Below are 19,015 nucleotides of genomic sequence, written 5' to 3' on the forward strand. Positions count from 1 at the left end.
TCCTGTGTGGACTTCTTTTGCAAATAAGATGCACTGCCTAACCATGTCCTGAGGGAAGAGGTGGTGATGGTCCAGAAGCGAAAATTACAGAGCCAACTTCTGTGTCTGACTGACTCTTTTACTGGTAAAGGAGCACCAGAGCTCCCTCTCCTTCAAGACACCAAGAAAAAAAGAGGCAAGCTCTAGAGAGCCATCCCTATATGGCCTTGTCTGCACAGGACAGGACTCCCAGCCAGTCCGAGGAGATATCGGATGAAAAAACTTGACAGTCGTCAATCTCTTGGCCAGTGCCCCCACTGTCCAGTTGAGGAAACTAAATACTTCGAACACCTTGAACAAATCTTTGACAAGGTGGTCTAGTTCTGCTGACGAAAACGTAATCTTCGCTGACAAAAATGCAGAACGTCGAGAAGAGTCGATGAAACCAGAGAAGTCCCCTTGGGAGGAGGCAGCAACTCCCAAAGAAGGAACTTCCCTGGAAATGAAAAGACAAATATCTCCTTCTAACAAGGAACATGGGATGAAAAGCAAAGGAAGCTTTTCGTTGCTCCCTTTTAGCTAAAAGCCAATCTTCAATTTCCTTAAAAGCCTTCTTGGAAGCTGAAGAAAGCACCATCTTGGGAAGCCTAGCCCTGTCATCCGGATGAGATGAGACTTCATCAAAAAGGTCGAGGCAGGCGAGACCAGGGCAGCTGGGGCGAAAACGGGGGAGGGGGGGGGGGAGAATTCGCCAACAAATAGTGCAGAAGAGTTGTACAGGCCGACAGAAGAGCAGGCTCTTGATCACCTTCCTCCTCTGCTGAGGAGACCTGGGACAGGGTAGCCTCAAGAGAATTCCTTGAAGCAGAGGGAGTTTTCTTTAGCAAGCTAATAATCTCGGCCAACTGCTGCTTAATGAGAACTAATGAAGGTTCATCTTGAACTAAAGGGGATGGCAAATGAAGAGAAGTAATATGCCTGGGAGAAGGTAATTGGTGCTCAGGGGAGGGTGACAGGTATTGAAGAGTTGGTGTCAGAAGCTTGGGAGCCGGTGCCGGGCACTCAACAGGAGACAGGTGTTTGGACACTGACATGGGGCGCCTGAGAGAGTTCACTGGGTGCTTAAGGGTCAGGTAAGGGTGCTCAGTGGTTGGGCGCTTGGGAAAGAAGGTCTCTGGACTGTCCCATGTGCAAGGAAAAGGATGATGGATCGGGGTATGGCCAGAGCGTAACTGCACGAAGGCTGTGGGTTAAGACTGGCCTTCTTAGACCACTTAACAGGAAGCGGATCAGAACGGCAACAATCCTCACCTGAATAGTGCTTTAGAGGACGTGACACATCTATGAATCACCTGCGGCGCCTCCTGTCTGCACTGGATTCATCAGAACTAGAAGACAACTGGTAGACATCCAAAGAAACGCCTTTCCAACAGCTGTCTGTCAATACCTGGGATCACGCAACAGGCTCGACTGAAGGGGCAACTACCCATGGGCAAACCCCATTGGCCTCCCTTGGACTTCCAGTATTTCTTCTCCCAGGTTCAGGGGAGTATGACAGGGACCTTCGTCTAGGAGATCCGACAGGATGAGTAGCCACTTCCTCCACTTGCACTACACTGTCACACATTGCTTTTTCTGAGAACACTTTGTCCATGAGCACTGTAAGTCTCCCAATTCTGCCACTGTACTAACTACAAGGTCTTTCTTATTATCGAACCTAGATTCCAGATTGGCAATGGCATTAGGGTCGGAAGCAAGGGAGCCAGACATGGGAGCAGGTGGATGAATAGTAGGAGGGCCAGTATTAAGAGAAAAAGTAGGAATAGGAGTAGAAGGAATAGCAAGACTAGCTTCTAAGCTAGATTTAGGAGTGGTTTCTAGGATAAGCAATTGTTTCTTGACTCTAGAAGTAGCTTTCCTCTTCCTATCCCTTTGTAACTTATCCAAGTAAGATCTAAGCACTTTCCACTGCTTCTCATCCCAATCAGAACATTCATTACACGTTTTCTCCTTATTGCATTCTTGCCACCCTAGAATTACTACAAATCGAATGTGGATTGTAACATGATTTAGTCAACCTAGTTTTGCATCCTTCACTGCAATAATGAAAACTATAAGAGCTGGAATCTGACATAACTCTATAAAACTAGGATCCTGAGCCATAAACACTAATGAGCTGACAAAAGCTCTGAAAGCTACCAAAATAAAGTGATAATACTTCGCCAAAGTCCAGTAAAGACAACCAAAAAACAAGAAAAAAGCTGCTGCAATGGCATTGATGTACAAGCCATAGCAGAAACACAATTGAACTAACCAGCCGGTTGTTTCCGAGTGCTCCGATAGTGCAGAGCCTGTCACCGACACAAACAACAATAAAAGCACTACCGCGCATTTTTAAAAAAAGGCTGCTGCATGAGTAGAATCCTTAGCTATGTAATTACTTGGTAAGTTACTTATATGAGACTGACATTTTCAGTGGTGTAAGTTCAGAATTCTACAAGTCTTAGCTAGATTTCATTATCATCATTATTATTATCATAAATTAGTTTAACAAGATTAATTAGTCATATTTCTACTCTCCCACAGGCCTCACAAAAATATTTACTTTTAACTGAGGGGTGAATACTGCAGCAAAGTAGAGTAGCTCAACAACTAAGTAGCAATAGGCCACAGACAACAGATGAAAAGTTAAAAGATAGAAAGAAAGCTGAGACCAAAGGGATGCTGCAAAGAACCTTTAGTGGAATCAACCATACATTCAGCATGGCACAATGCAAGTGGTAGCCCCTTCAGGCTAGGGTGTATTGAGAAGATCGTTTCATGATTGGTGTCATTCCTGGGAAATGTCATTTCCAGACACTGGAAAATATACTGAGACTCAAAGAATGAAATTTATTTAAGCATAAGAAGGGGAGAAGAGCAGTTAGTCAGAACGGTATACATGGATGACAAGACAAGAAGCAGAATTCTAAGAAGGCCAAGGCAATAAGGCAGAAAGGACATCAATGATGAGAGTGAGATAATTAATTTCATGTAAAATCTCATGACGGGAAATCTTCATTAAAGCAATAGTGATGATTAACTCTTATATTCTGATACAAACTTTATCTCGTCTAATCTACCTTTTATGGACAATTTTCTATTTTTTTTATATATTCTGATTATCTATCACCATAGATTCTAACTTTTCACAAAAGTTCAGTCACATACAGCCTACTTTATTCACTCTTCCTGAAAAAAATATATGGTACAATATTAATAACTGTAGTCTAGTGCCATCTGCATTGCTGGACAAGCATAAATCACCAAAATTAATTTCTAAAATATTTTACTGATTTAGAATAAAGGAGTCAGATGCCAGGATAGTATGACAAATGATACAAAAAGAGAGGGAGGTAGAGATGGCTTGGATGTGTCCTTCAAACCATCATACGGGAATAATACATGAAATGTGTCAACTGGGCTTCTCTCAGCCCCTGAGGAGCTGGAGAACCCAAACCAACTTGGATGAGAACTATGAAATGGGAAGCAAGCTGAAGAGGGAAGATTTGAGTCAAAGCACAGGAAAGACATAACTGGCCAAATTTCATAAAGTTCTTTGCATCACAAAGTGTTAGGGGTGATGATGTGTTAGGGGTGGTGATGATATCAGTAAAGAATAAGAGTAAAAAATTACACTGTAAAAAGTACCAGTATGAGTATCTCTTGAGACCCATTTATCCAACTTTAATTTATTACAAGATAAGTTAAGTAGGTAGGTAACCAGTTTCTTTTTCTTTGCACAATTACATATACTGAACATATATAAATGGATGCAAACCTTTAAATTATAAAAATAAAAATCTGAAAAGCTTAAAACAACTCACCCATCTCTGCCTTTACTGACAATTTTCACTTCATAGTAATATAGACCACAAGCAGCAGGAATAGGATTTGTTGCACGTACACTAGCTGCATCTTTGTGATTCTTTCCATGACCTGCAATTATTAAGAGTAAATTAAAAAATACTTTACCTTACAAACTTGGTAAAGATTACAGCATCTGAAACATCATCAACTGTTAAGTAATTTCAAAATGGATAATACAAATCTTTCAGTATAATTGTCAAATTTCAAAATGGATAATACAGGGCGTTTCGAAATTAGAGCCCTCCCCCCTCTACAACATAAACTAAAATTGATATGGACAAAAACAAAATTAATTCAGAACAGGTATTTATTTAAGTTTCTCTCTGAGTATTTAATATTTTGTGTGGCCTCCATCTGCCTGTACCACAGCCTGCATTCTTGAGGGGTATGATTTCAGCAAATTGCAAAAAGGTGAGACTCAAACTCCATTTCCCTGAGCACTTCAGTCACCTCTCTTCGCAGGTCGTCGAGGCTTGGTATACCATCATAGTTCAACACGATCCTTTAAGATACTACCAATGTTTTCACACACATTAAGGTCAGGGAAGCTACCTGGAAATTCAATTGACAAGAAGAAAACGATAACACTGTTTCGAAGCAGCTCCTGTGTCTGAAGAGCCTTGAAACATGGTGCCTTATCATGCAAAAATGTGACTTCTTCAACAGATAACACATTTTCAGGATCTTTGAAGAAAGGAAATACTCCACCAGTAAGCACAGTTTCTCTGAAGTATTCTCCATTCCATGACTGTCCTTTTTCTTTGATGATCCACATTATCCGTTTGGCTGTGAAACAGAGAAAAATTCCCAAACATTCAGGAAATTTCACAACTTGGCGATAGCACACGTCATCGCTGATATCATCCAACTTTGCCGTCCAAATGATGTCATTTTTATGATTTGGCTTCTTGACTGTGTAAATGAAGAATTCATCTGATGCGGCAACATGGAGAAAGTCAGCTTCATCCCAATCTTTAAGAAATGAACCACAAAACCATGCACAGTCTTCTCTCTGTTGCTGAATGATGTTGGGCTTGCTGATAACATGAAATGGCTTGATACCAGATTTTTTCAACTCACGATATACAGCACTATAAATTCTCTTCTTTCCCCTTTTTTGTTTCTAGTTCAAGCGCCAATTTACGTAAAAACTTTCTTGGTCTACCCACTGCCTCAGCTATGATGTCTTTTGACTCCTGAGAAAGGACTTCAGGCCTTCCAAGATTCTCACTCTTTTTGTGATGACAGTCATATGGATTTTTGTTCCAGTTTCTTTTAACAAAGGATTAATCTCTTTTAATGTATTTAGCTATCCAAGAACGTGAAAAGGAGATAGGCTATAGCAGAAAACTTCATAATTTTCCATTTGTTCTGTGGAGGTGGGGGCTCTAATTTCGAAACACCCGGTACAAATCTTTCACAGTATAATTGTCACAAAGTAAATTCCCTCCTTAAGAACTTCACATTTCACAGCATACAAACACACTACAAGGTTACATTTCATCAAATCATCACCTAAAATATAAAAGTAGCCCATAAATGAAATGTCTGATATCAAGTTTTGTAACACAGTACAGTATAAGGTCCACTGATGGACTTGGCAGGTTACAAACCAATGTTTTCTGCCATAATTTAGTTCAAAAACTACAGGCAGGTTACAAACCAATGTTTTCTGCCATAATTTAGTTCAAAAACTACAGACTCCTCAGACATAAACTGGATACTATACTGCCTCCATCGAACAAAGCTTCTTTACTGCAGGCAGATGATAAAAGATAGATCATTCCATCAAGCGCAATGGTCACCATCAACAATGCACACTATTTAAGAGTAAGATATTTGTACTTTTCCCAGGTATGCAAACCAGAGCCTCTTTTATAGGAGTATCTTTAAGCATGACCTAGAAACTGGTCAAAAACTTGGTTTGTAACAAGGTTGTTAACCTGGTGGTTAACAGGTGGAGAAGGAAGGTGAAAGAGCCCATCCCTTACTCACCAATGAATGCCTTCACTTTTCCTTAGGGCCATAGGGATTGAATGAGGCAGGTGAGGTGGGACTAAATATAAAAGGCTATTGGTTTTTATACCCACGACAAATACAAATTGTTATTCAAAATTTGTTATTTGTTCTGATGGGAATACATACCATCACTTTTTATACCTGAGACTTACTCCTTGGGCAGGGGATCAGTCCCCTTCAGCTGCCTAGTGTTGACAGCCACCAAGGAATTGCCATGATCCTGGTTGCCATGCAGGCAGAGGCAGACATGGATCCTATAACCTCCAACAGGTCTGGAAAAATGGTTGGTCGAAGTAACATGACCCAGGTCCATAGTGTCCCTCCACAAGCAAGGAGTTACTCATGTATGGAATATTTTGGAGAACCACAATGTCACCCTTAAGAAACTTCATATCAAAAGGTAGTTTAGTTCTTGCTATTACAAGTCAAGGGTCCAGGACTGAACTTTACCGGGCAACAAGGGCAATGCTTCCCTATAATGGATTGGGAGTGGATATCCAAAATGTACAACAGATTCTGATTTTTGGCTGCAAACTGAGGAATGAGAGAGAACATGATAGATCTCCTACATTCTGAATGCTGGACAAGACAAGACAGGCCATGCAACTTCCCAACCCTTTTTGCCAAGGCCAGAGCTAATAGGAAAACAGGAAAACAGTCTGAAGTGTAAGGTCTTGGTCTGAGGACAAGATAGGCCTAACTGCTAATGGAGTACCTCAATCAGAAACTACTACACTCTTCGGAGGGAGGTCATCATAAAGGACACGGGTGTCACCAGAGGAGTATCCCCCACCCTCGAGGAAGACTGTAAATGCTTCTTGTCATCCTTCCCCCTCTTCCCAAACCTAAATAACTGAGCAGATCCAAATTAATAAATCACTTGCAAGGAGAAGCCCAAGATTTGATTCTTCCCCTCTAAGCAGCTCAAACAGTATGGAGATCCATCACTATGGACAATATAACCCACTCACAAGGCCACATACCTCGCAATTATATATTTCATATATTTTATCAATGCAGATAAAAAAACAGCTATGACCAAAAAGCAAAACAGGGCAATCATATCAAGAAAGGTAAAAGCAACAGTTGGTGAGTGATACTACTCAACTCATCTCCCATCTCCACTTGTTAACCACCTGGTAATTTACCCTATTACCAAGTTTCTGACCAGTTTCCATTTCATGCTGAAAGATGCTCCTCAGTAAAATGAAATTATCTTACTCCCAAAGGAACAAACAGTTTTCATTAATTTAAACTCATTCTAACCAACGAAAAGTTCAAATCAAATATCACACAACTTATGTTAAGCTCTAAATATACATCTTAGTATATCAAAAACAGCATAAAATGGAGGCCAATTTTTTCAAGTTGTTGTTCTAAAATTGAAAACACCTGTTCTTAAAGCAATGGTTGGGAAGTGGACCACTGACACATGCATGCATTTTCATGTTCTTTCTAATGGAATGGCTCAGGTGATAGACATCTGCATGTCTTTATCTGACCCAGCCCAATGAAAACAAAAAAGAAAAGGAGGAAAGAAGAGTGGGGCTCATCCACCTAAGTTATACACCTGCTTCTTGCAATGAGAGAAAGACTTATTAAACAATGAAAATCAAAGGATTATAATATGGATTTCTAGTGCAAACAAGGGAAAAGATCTGGAGGTACTACAAAGGTGCCTACTATGGTGATGAATTCAGCCAGAGAGCACAACAACAATGACAGAAGGGAAAGTAAAGACAAGGATCAGATCACATGAACTGCTTTGAACCTAATCCTGCATAAAGCACTGCAAATGTGACAGTTTTCTTTCAAACAAAGATATATACAGTAATCACACAGTCTTAATAGGCTAATAAAGTAAAAAAAAAAAAAAAAACTTGCTGCAATTAAACAATACCTTGAATTATGCTACCTAACACAACTGGAAGTACCATGAAAACATCCAAAAATTTTGATGGAAATGAATTTTGTTAAGCAAAACTGACCAATTTACAATGTATAAACATAAAATGCTAGTTTGAGTTTATAAAACAAATGTTTACACAAACAATTTTATGTGAGAAAAAAAAATTAGTCTCATTGCAAAGGATCTCGGAAAGAGATAATGCTAAGTATACTCATCACCTATATCTAAATATTGCATCCCCATCCCCAAATTATCACCTGTGGAATGCTAAGCAGCATACAATCCACCTCCTCTCTTCCACACTGATTTTGATTAGTAATTCACCTTACCTCCAATTTCCTGGTGGCAGACAGTGCCTGTTAAGATATATGTTACAACTGGGCTTGGTTTTACAATCAACAACTAAGATTACAGATATACAGTATAAAACCATTTTAATGTATATGAAGGTCATTACATTTACATAAGCTCTTTCAGGTGAGGAACTGCTAGGATTAACTCACTGGAGCTGACCCAAAAGCTGCTGTACCAGATGAAGAAGATAAAGAGGAGGAGGCAGAACCAGAAAACTAGTTTGCATAAGATATTGCTGAGGAATTGCTTAATTTTTATACTGTCACAGACTATTATCATGACATTTCCTTCTGATGATGTGTGTCTTGAAAGTGAAGTAAATAACAAAAGCAGCATTTGCACCATATAAATCAGTTTCTAAGAAAAATGAAAAGTTAAAAATGTCAAATACCAATCACAATGTATTTCCAAAAGGTCAAACACAGAATCACAGGCACTTCCTTCCACTCCCTCTACCTCTACCACACCTGCCATCAGAGAAGCTCTGAGACCAGCTAAACTCCTCTTCATACATGAAAGTATTTGACAAAAAGAATGAAGATCTTGATGATCCCCCTTCACTCATGGAACAAATGATAATAATGCTGTACAGTCAACAAACATTTGTCTGTTTTTTTGTGTTTGTCTTCAGAATAACTGCACACCAAGAACTGCTTGAACATGTTTGAGGTGAATCATTATTTTCATCATCATTTTCTTTTAATCTCAAAGTCAGTGTGTGGAAGACTCAATGAAGTGGATATGTATTTTGTATTAGCATATCCAAACATGTATAGTATAAATGGTTTTTTCAATCTGTATTGTCTTATAAATTTTATAATTTATTCACAATATAAAAAATAAACTACACTACTATGAAAAATAAACTACACTACTATGCATATCTTAGGAAATTTTTATGGTATTCTAATCTCTTTCCAAGTGATTTATGGGATTTGATATACAGTATACCCCTGAAGGTGTGGTAAAGTTCTTTATATATACAATACCTGCTTTGTTTATTGTTCTCAAATGCTACATTAACTGTAAAGTTTTAAGGAGATGAAATATCTTTGAAATTACTATACAGGCAGTCCCCGGTTAACGGCAGGCTTGGTTAACAGCAATTCGGTTTTATGGGGCTTGTCTTGCGACAAAAATCGCCGATTTCTGCTTATTAGTGCCGATATTTGGGTATTAGCGCTGATACATACCAAACAGAGGCGCCGATAACCGAAAATCGGCGCTTTTCGGCACCAATAACCCCCGAAAATTGCCAAAATCGCCGATTTTCGGTTAGCATCACACCCTCAGAAACAGAACCTCACTGATAACCGGGGACTGCCTGTACTAAGGTTTCCATGAGAATTTGATAAAAGTTTAAACTATGAAATGAGCCACTCAATTTGTGTTATCAAAACCTGGAAGCAGCTCATCAAAAACAGTGACCCTGACTAGATATTAAGCCAAGTAAAAGGCCTAGTAGTAGTGCATGCAGGTTTTTTGTTTAAGGTTTCTTTTTTCTTATTGTAGTCTTTACCACTACTCTTAATACAGTATCTGATAAGTAACCATGATATTCTAATTTCTTGCTGGTAGTACTAATTACATCTAATTCATCATCAATAGTAAGGGCTACACGTAAATAATGTTCTAAAGAACGCTAAAGTCAAAACTGATTTCTTTACTGCTTTTGCCGAAATAAAAAGTACCTAAGAAGATATATTTGTAAGCTTTATGTACAAACCATATTTAATGCCATTCATACTTCCATGTGTTAGACAATCCACAATGGGAAGGCTAACGTCAAGTTCAATTTCCACACTGAATTTTATTGAGGACAATATTTCATTTAATATACCAAAGAAGAAATTCTGAGAGTATTATTTCTTATTAAATTAAAATGTATATACAATACTTTTATGCATATTCTAAAAAATTCTATTAAGGCATTCTTAAAGAATGTTGTACCAACCTGTCTGCTCTCAAAGATATCAGATAAAAGATCCTATTGGAGAAATAAATCCAGTTATGTAAGGATACACGTATATCTAAAAACTAATCTAAACAGAGGGCTTTTGGGAATCAAATAGATTTGTTTTTCCATTTTAAAACTCATGCTACTTTCCCAAATAGAATTGTTTTTCCATTTTAAAACTCATGCTACTATGAGTATTTTTTAAAGATCCTATTTTGTGAATATTTGTAACAAATCAAAACTCATCCTACAATCAACGTTAAACTGTACATTATTCATTTATCAAGTCTACACTGCTCTTTATATTGACATTAGAAATGGTACAAAATTCAGAATCAACAAACCAACTAATATGACTAGTAGTTAAATTTGCTGTGTATTTTTAATACTTGTCTAAGTCTATCTTCTCTTCTATCACTAGCTACCAGATTTCTACTGGTCTAAGTCTTCTAACTTGACTTTCTATCTGGTCTTAGTAATCTATGCCAATTCTCTACTACAAGGTACTAACCTTTCCTACAGGTTTTCATCCTGTTTCTAACACTTTCTGCTACTATTTTAACTACCAATATTTCAGTCTACATTCCATTCACATAATCACTCACTTCTTCCTTAATAAGTTGAAGTATTTCATGACTGCAAAAGTATACAGACACAAGTGACACTGTAAATAGGATCATGTCAGAATTGGCGAACCCAACATCTCCATGTCAAGAACAGTGAACCCAGTGATCCTCATATGTAAAGAATGGCCTACCTTTTCGGGTCTGAACTCTAATTAAACATGATGGATAGTACTAAACGCCGCGAAACAGTAACTCAGCTACACTTTTTGCCGTGTTTAATACTAGCCACTGGGGGGTCATATGTATTTCGCCTTGTTTAGTACTATCCCCTGGGGGATCAAATGTCTGGTACCGAAAGGGTGTCTGCAAGACCTATAAACCCAATTGTCATACACAATAATAATTCATAGAGAAATTCAGAAATTTATATGGGGTACTCCATAGTAATTGCCAAATCTGCACTGTCATAACATTCAGAAAACAGGGGTCCTTCAATTTTTCTTGAAAAACTTGATATTTTCAGTCCTCCTGATATTAAGTGGGAGCTTATAGTATGGTCTTGGAGTGAAAAATTTAAAGACTCTAAAACCAGCATTCCAATTCCACTTTAGTTCAAACAACAGACTATCAGTAGCTAGTCTTGTGCTAACACCCAATCTTGATAATACGATGGGTCATTACACATTTTAATATCATTTTGGCTCTGAAGGAGACAGTGCAAAACTCACAAGTACAGGGTTAATCCTGTAAAAAGATGCAACACCTTTATAAATCTTGCTCCTCTATTTAACATAATTTGCATCTACCTATGTTGCATTTCACACGGATTACTGTGGGACTATATGAGTTCCAATAGTCAACTATTTTTGACATAACGAATCAATTCTTTTTATACTGTAGTACATTCAAGAACTGCATTCCAACTGCCAAGTAAACCTATGTCACAAACTTTGTCAGCAATTTGAACTGCACTAATATTTACATTCAACCTAGCCAAAAATCACTATGATTTCTTTATCATTGGTAAGAATGTAAGTAAAATTGCAGACTACCGTGCCCTGATTCCCGCTAATTGCCAACTGATTATTTTGTCTTTTGTTTGTGTCTTTGTTTCAGTGTGTATCTTTTCATTATATTTATTTCTACTGCCTTTATACTTTTACATTCATCCCCAAGGGGCTGGTACATAACATGGCAACTATGTTGCATGTAAACCAGAAGCTGCCAAGACAGAAGGCTCCAGTTGTACTCTGAAATTTTACCAGAATGTCATTTGCTTTCTTAATGATTTTGGGCACCGTGGGTCAGGTTCAATGGGAGTCCTGCCCCAAGTCAGGTAGGACCCACCCCACTAAACTGGGCTAGGTTAGGAAAGCCAAGGAAGAGTTAGGTGTTGGCACTGATGGAGGAGTGGTGTACTCCCAAAGCCCCCAGGGCAGGTTAGGACCCATCTAAGGTAGGTTATCTGTGGATGCATTACTATAATCCACTAAAATCTGATCCTCACTCAAATACCCCAATTTCCTGTGTGTTCTCCTATTTTTGTTAGGACTAGGGTGGGGGGGGAGTGTATCATGTCAACCTCATTTAGCCTAACCTCTTACTGTTCTTAGTGGAAATGAATGTCTAATTCGTCCAGAAGCCAATTAACAGCTATCAAAAAATTATATACATCCCTGATTACTGGTGGTACCTATAAAAGTAACCTTTACCGACTTGTCAAGTCAAAAAGTGAGGGCTTAGCCAAAGCCATCATGAATCATGTTAGCCTCGTCTAGGCTACGACTGCAGGTGAATAACCTATTTCGAGAGAAGCCCAGAAATAATGATCAACGTGGAATCCAAGAAAAGTTAAACATCCAGTCTGTTCACTAAAGGGCTGATGTTAAAATCCTAACGAAATTTAAAGATTAGGCTCAGGGCGAATCAGATGAAAAGAAAAAGTAATGCATTCGATTGCGTCGCAATCAGCTGATCGCTTCTTCCCAACACAAAGGCCTCTCGTACCCTCTAGATATCGTTAAATGTAAAATTCCTACGCCTTTTACGATACACCGCTACCAGGTCAATTTACCAACAAAAGGTGGAACTTGCTGTAAATAATGAGCCACCCTCCACATACATCCGAATTATGCGAGTAAAATTGACAAATACAAATATAAACAAAGGGGCTTGAGAGCGATGTTGTCACTTACCCTTGTAATGGACTCGTAGGTTATTTTGTGACAACCCGATGAAGCTGTATTTATCCCTGCTACTCCAGGATCGAGGGAGGGGTGTTTCGTCTTCATTAACCATTGGGTATAATGCATTAATTGGGTCAGGCTGTGCACTGTGACATCCATAAGGTGGAGGTTCAGTACTAACCCTTCCACTACTTGTCGCCATTTTCACACTTACTGACTACAGTTCCAGCAACTTTGGACATCACAAGAACTCTGAAACCATCACAAAAGCTCTTCTAAAATTCCATAACATCAAGAGAAATATTAAGGTTTAAGAATAACGTCTCAATATTACCTTAAGCTTCATGCATCAATATAATTATCATATACAGGACGACACTTTCCCAATTACATTATATTTTCAAAAACTCTCATGTATAGGCTTAGCAGCATAAGGCGGAGTATTCAAAGATCGAACTCACAAAGACTATTGTATTTCTCTTTCAAAAGAACAATGCCGTATGCTATTCCAGAATCGCATAAATACCACGTGCATATTAAGTATAAAAGCTGCATTACATTCATACTTATTGTATATTAAAAAGAGAGACTTGCGAGTCTATTCAGCAAGCTGCGTGCTTTGTTAAGGATGCTGACTGTGACGTAATTATCATTCTGGACACTGTTAACAAAGGCCTACAGATATATTATTACAAATAAATAGATGCACGGTGGACTTTAAACTAATTCTTATAATAAAAGATAAAATTATTGTCAAATGACATCGCAAGCCAAAATGTTTCTTTATGATAAAATTAATGTTAACTTTGGAGGTACAGTACCCTTCAAGGTTACTGGTGAATATGGGATTGAGACGCTAACATGTGCTGCGTACTTATAATTAGTTTTTTCTAATGTTTCTTTTATAAATTCGTATGGTGAGTTACCTGGACTTCAGTAAACATGATCTAGCTCGGCTAAGCGCACGCAATATACGAATGTATACAGCTCAAAGCCTTTTCTCTACATAATTAGCAATGTTTAGAAATAAACATCATCTCCCTCAACAGTTATAGATCATACAATGACGTACTAAGATTTTATGAAGGCCTGCGGTGGATGATAAATTATAATATCTGCTGTAAAATGTTCTTTGGCTCATTTGATTTTATCATAACTGTAATGATACGTTTAACAATAATATTCGTGATTTTGAGATCAATCAAATTAGCAACTAGTAATCGACGAAGTGCGAAAAATGATTCCAGCATAAATCCGATGAAGCAGAGCATGCCTACTTTCATCTGCCAGGTTTACCCTCAAATGAATATAAGATTGATTTCTTCCAGTCTTCCACCACTTATAATGTCATTAATTGTTTTATCTTCTTGGTTTCTGTTGGACCCGCATACCCTTTCTCATGTTCATATTTACTTTTATCCTTCTCCTCTTGAAAAAATTTTCACTAATTTTGCAGTTTCTTTTCACCACCCTCAAACCAACGCTAATTATCTGGAAGATCACCCACTCTACATTTCATTCACTATAACTTTTCTCATCTCACAATGCAGTGCCTACATCTCTTGGCCGTCACCCCATCCACAAAAATAATGAAAAGCCAAAAACACATTATACATGTCTTTCCACTGATCGTAAAAACTTTTAAATGGTCCCAACAAATTATCTCCAACACTTTCCATATCACTTATTCTACTGCCTTTTTTTTCTGCGTCTATAAATGCTACGTATATCCAACTTACCCTTTACCTTCAAACTTCTTACACATGTTTTCATGTGAAAACCCAGCCTGCTCTTCCCCTTTTAGTCTTATTACCTGTCGTACTTTCTCAACTAAAGACTGAACACACCTTTGTTAGCTGTATCATGCCACTACACTTCTCTGTTACTTTTGCTCTTGAGCAAAGCAAAAATAACTATTCCTCTCGTTCTTGCCTACTCCCACATATGCACACTGTACACAAATACTAGTAATACTGCATAAGAGCTAGAAGGCCTAAATGGCGGATCCAGCCCATAGGATTGCACAGAGAGATTCAAAGCCAGTTAAATTAACTACTTTGTATGCATATTTGAAGTGATGGTATAATCTAAAATTCCTATTGATATCTATTAAAATAAATCAAATTTAGGATGAAGCCATTTCAATTTCAAAAGAAATTTTCTGGATTCATTAATGTAGTTGCTCATAATTTTTGTAGATAGCAACTGACCACTCAAGACATTTATTTTACTATTTAGTCACTTTACTGGCGTTGAACAGAAGTCCATTACATCCAGTAACAAAAATATCAGCTTTGTCAGCATCTAACTGTTCCTTGAGAGGGAGACTAAATTTCCAACTAGTATCAGTTCACTTTTTCTTCTTTTTTTTCATATCTTCAAGTCCTTCGTTTACTAATTTTTTTTAGAGTATTGTAGCCGTGTTCTTATAATGATTACTGCTCATTTCCTTATAAAGCCAAAACCAGATCTTATATTTTTTTCACATTTTCCCAGGGGGTTTTCGACATTTTAAGAGATGACTTAGATAAGTGCCAAACCGAGGGGCACACGTCTCTTACCTGTGTCAGCTCCAAACTCCCCTCTCTCAAGCAGAGAGAATAAAGCATTGCTATGGATTATTTGTACAATTCAAACTTATAAAACAGTCTCATGAACAACTTTTACTTAGTTCCATAATTTGAGTGTACAAGTTCTTTAACCTTACTGAAAGGGAAGTCCTTCGTATCAGGACTTTCTTCTTAATTTCATCAGGTAGAAGGCTAAGCTGGCTGCCATATGACAACCATTAACACTTGTGTAAGTATTTCCCATGTTTATCACCAAATCACAAATTGAAAAACAAAGATTTTATGGTAATATTAAATCATCTGTCCGCAAACCTGTGGTCTGGTGTCAGTTACGGAGGTTTCCCTACTGATCAATCTCAGCAGTGTTCAGTGCTTTCTTTTATTCAAGTATGACTAAAGGTTTGATTTTGATATGAAACAATGAAAGGAAATTCAATAAAATAATGACTTTAAAAAGACAATGACCTTTATTCATTTTTCCCAAATTATACATTGTTTTGCTTTATGAACTAAATATTAAACTCTCCAGCTTCAGTAATTACATAAAAAAGTACATAAAAATGATTATACAATATACAGTACCTACATATACAACTCTAAAGCACCAACAGGAATTCTTTATACACTAAGAAATCCTATTTATCTTCATAAATGTGAAGAAATTTGCTATACAGCAGTATGGTCCTCTGCCTCTTCCACCATTCATACATGAAGATAGTATTTCAAAAATGGTCCCAGATTAAAACAAACCACAAGAAATGGAATGAGATGTAACAGTAATTTGGCACTGGAAGAGATAGCAACCTGAACAAACACAAGAACATACAGTAAAGAAAAAATCCATTAAAAGCAATATGTAATTAGTTGTATCTTATTAAATGAAATATGAAAAATAATCACCTCAAAGGCCATGTAAGACTAGTAGTTACTACATAACCCTTATAAAAGTGAGATTCTGTGTCACTCACCTGTTAAGACTGAAAATTTCAGTAACAACAAAATAAACGACTGAATGACACTTAGCATTTTCTCTGGCAACTGGAATGAATACCCAAACAGAGAGTGTGGAATGAATAAATGTGATATCTGTTTTATGAAAAGTTTGTGAATTTTATCAATCACCTAATAGCAAGTACCCAAGAAAAAGGAAAATGACTTTCAAGATACGATCTAAATACAAAATGGGTTTTTTTTGTCAAGTTTTACTAAAACTATAAAAACCTGCAATAAAAAAAAAGAGCTACTGTATTGAGAAAAGTTAATATTTTTTTTGAATAAGAAAGGATGGTCATGACTAAAAAGAGAAAGAGAGCTTTGAATTACAAAATGTATTACTTTTGGCATGAATATCAATCAACATAAATTACCCTGCTTAGAAAATTAGTGACCTCACTGTTGTTTCCATGAAGACTAACACTGAGTCATGCAAAGTACTGACTTTCAAAGCACTGTCTCCCCGAGAACTTAACCCCCAAGGAAGATAAAAAGGTAGAGGATTGCAGGAGTCATGGAAAACAGAAGCAGTAAGAGAATTCTAAACTTTGGAAGAGGAAGGGATGGCTGTTACTCAACAATAGGATAACTATACTTCATATTCTCCTAATATCATAACCCTCTTAGATCTGTACTAATTCAGATTAAGGTGGCTCAAATTGTAGAAAAATCAGATGATGGGCAAAAAACTTAGCCTAGTCAAGCCTAACATCACATTCTACCTTTTGTAAGATTGTTTAACTACTTTCAATTTTTTTACTGCAGTATTCTTTGAAGTTGTAATTTAAAAAAAGTAACTGAAATCACTTTGCTTTTAATAGGCAACTTTGTCATATCAAAACTATAAAGTATGAATTGCATTTAAGGTTTGATACAAACAAGTCAAGGAAGAAAAATGCTAAAAAATCTGCTAAGAAATTTTTCTGCAATACCTTTTCTTGACTAGTCTTGAAAAAATAGTACATGCAGTATTTATACATGCATTCAGAAATATAACATTGCATTATGTACATATGGTGCAGGTACTTTAAAATACTTCTGTTAGTGACTAACTTCAGTATGTGGACTGTGATGACAGCCACATAATTATGAAACTTGAATAGCAATACAGAGATGCGGTTCATTTGTCATGAAATGTGATTGGAAAAACAATCATGTGTCTGCAATCTAACAAATAAAAGAAAATAACACAGGTAAATATAAACTTTTAGATATTCCTTGCTTTTGCTAGGTAAGTGAAAAATCACTTTGAAAAATGAATGCAAAAATGGAAGAATAAAAAGAATAAAAAAAGTGAATAAAAAGAGGAGATAACAGATTTGAACAGACAAAACACTAAAGATAAGTACACAAGCAAACAATAAAAGACCCATGTACAGTATGTCAGAAAACCATGCGAGAGGGGATAAATCACTTGTATTGCAAGATTGCGAATGTCAAAATGTTAAAATTATGAATGATAATAAATAGTTTACCCAGGGCATTGAGTTGAAATAAGCATGTTTCTCAGAATTAACACTGTTTTGTCAGTCTTTATATTTAACATACTTTTTTAAAAATTAATTATTAATGAATATATCGGTAGTGGCTCTAATCAAATTCTACATTTATTTTTCAATGTCCAGCTGTTCACCCATTTCTAATGGTGTCATTATAGTTACTTGCATATTGTTACCCATCGTGGGAGATGGGCTCTTTATTGACTACCATGAGCAGCACAAATGGGAAACAAAGGTTCTTTGTTTCCTGTCTTACTCTTTTCATCCACTACCCTCCCTCTTAGCTGCCTTACTTTTTCTACTTTACGTTATTTTATTTCCAATTCTCATTCAAGGAAAAACCTTTATGCTATGACTCAAGAGAGTCTAATAATGTAATGTAATTATGTGGTTTCATTTTGTTCCATGAAACAATAATAATAATAGTACTGTACATGTTACTTTCAGATTTGTCTTTAGACTTGAACTCCTAAGAAGGTATACTTTTCTCAAGCTTTACAGTAATCTCCTACATTAGTTTGTCTTCCTGGGGATATGAAACATACATTATCCACTTGAAATTCTCACATCCACCCTTGAGACAGAAAGATGTGTATCTCTCTCCACAAGTCTGCCCTAGGGATATTACTATACTATGTATATCTATAAATTTCCCATAGTAATCAACTGAGAATTCTTACCTTAAATATTGCGAATCTTGACATTTCAAGTCTGCTCCGAATTCTGTCCTTAATCATGCCATCTCACTAACTACTATCCAATGATGATGATGTGCAAAACCTTACCATTTCAGTCAAATAATAATAAAAACCAAATACAAAGCCATCTACTCACTACAAGATATTCACTCTTGCTGTTTGACACACCAACCACTTATATCAAAATATAGGGAGACAACATATCCAAGACCTGTTATAGATTTTACAACAGCCTGTTAAAGGAATGTCATTTAACTAAAACACCATCTGCATTACAGTTGTTCAACTTTGCAAAAATTCATGAACACAAGCACCCACAAATTATATAAAAAACTGAGAACAGTTTATAACTTGGAAAAATAAAAGTAAATCATCA

The 19,015-nt window shown here is 36.9% G+C and overlaps 1 protein-coding gene across 1 annotated transcript in view; it reads right to left on the reverse strand.

The window, feature by feature from the left end:
* The window catches only part of RanBPM (Ran-binding protein M), a 40,720-nt gene extending 27,594 nt beyond the window's left edge, over positions 1–13,126 (reverse strand). The window contains exons 1-2 of the mRNA XM_067116636.1: positions 12,889–13,126; positions 3,846–3,957 (exon numbers count right to left, since the gene is read on the reverse strand). Coding sequence (XP_066972737.1) covers positions 3,846–3,957; positions 12,889–13,081 — 305 coding nt within the window. The 5' untranslated portion in view covers positions 13,082–13,126. The remainder of the gene's footprint in view (positions 1–3,845; positions 3,958–12,888) is intronic.
* Positions 13,127–19,015: the final 5,889 nt, after the last annotated feature.

This window comes from Macrobrachium rosenbergii, chromosome 14 (assembly GCF_040412425.1).
Source record: "Macrobrachium rosenbergii isolate ZJJX-2024 chromosome 14, ASM4041242v1, whole genome shotgun sequence".
NCBI lineage: Eukaryota > Metazoa > Arthropoda > Malacostraca > Decapoda > Palaemonidae > Macrobrachium > Macrobrachium rosenbergii.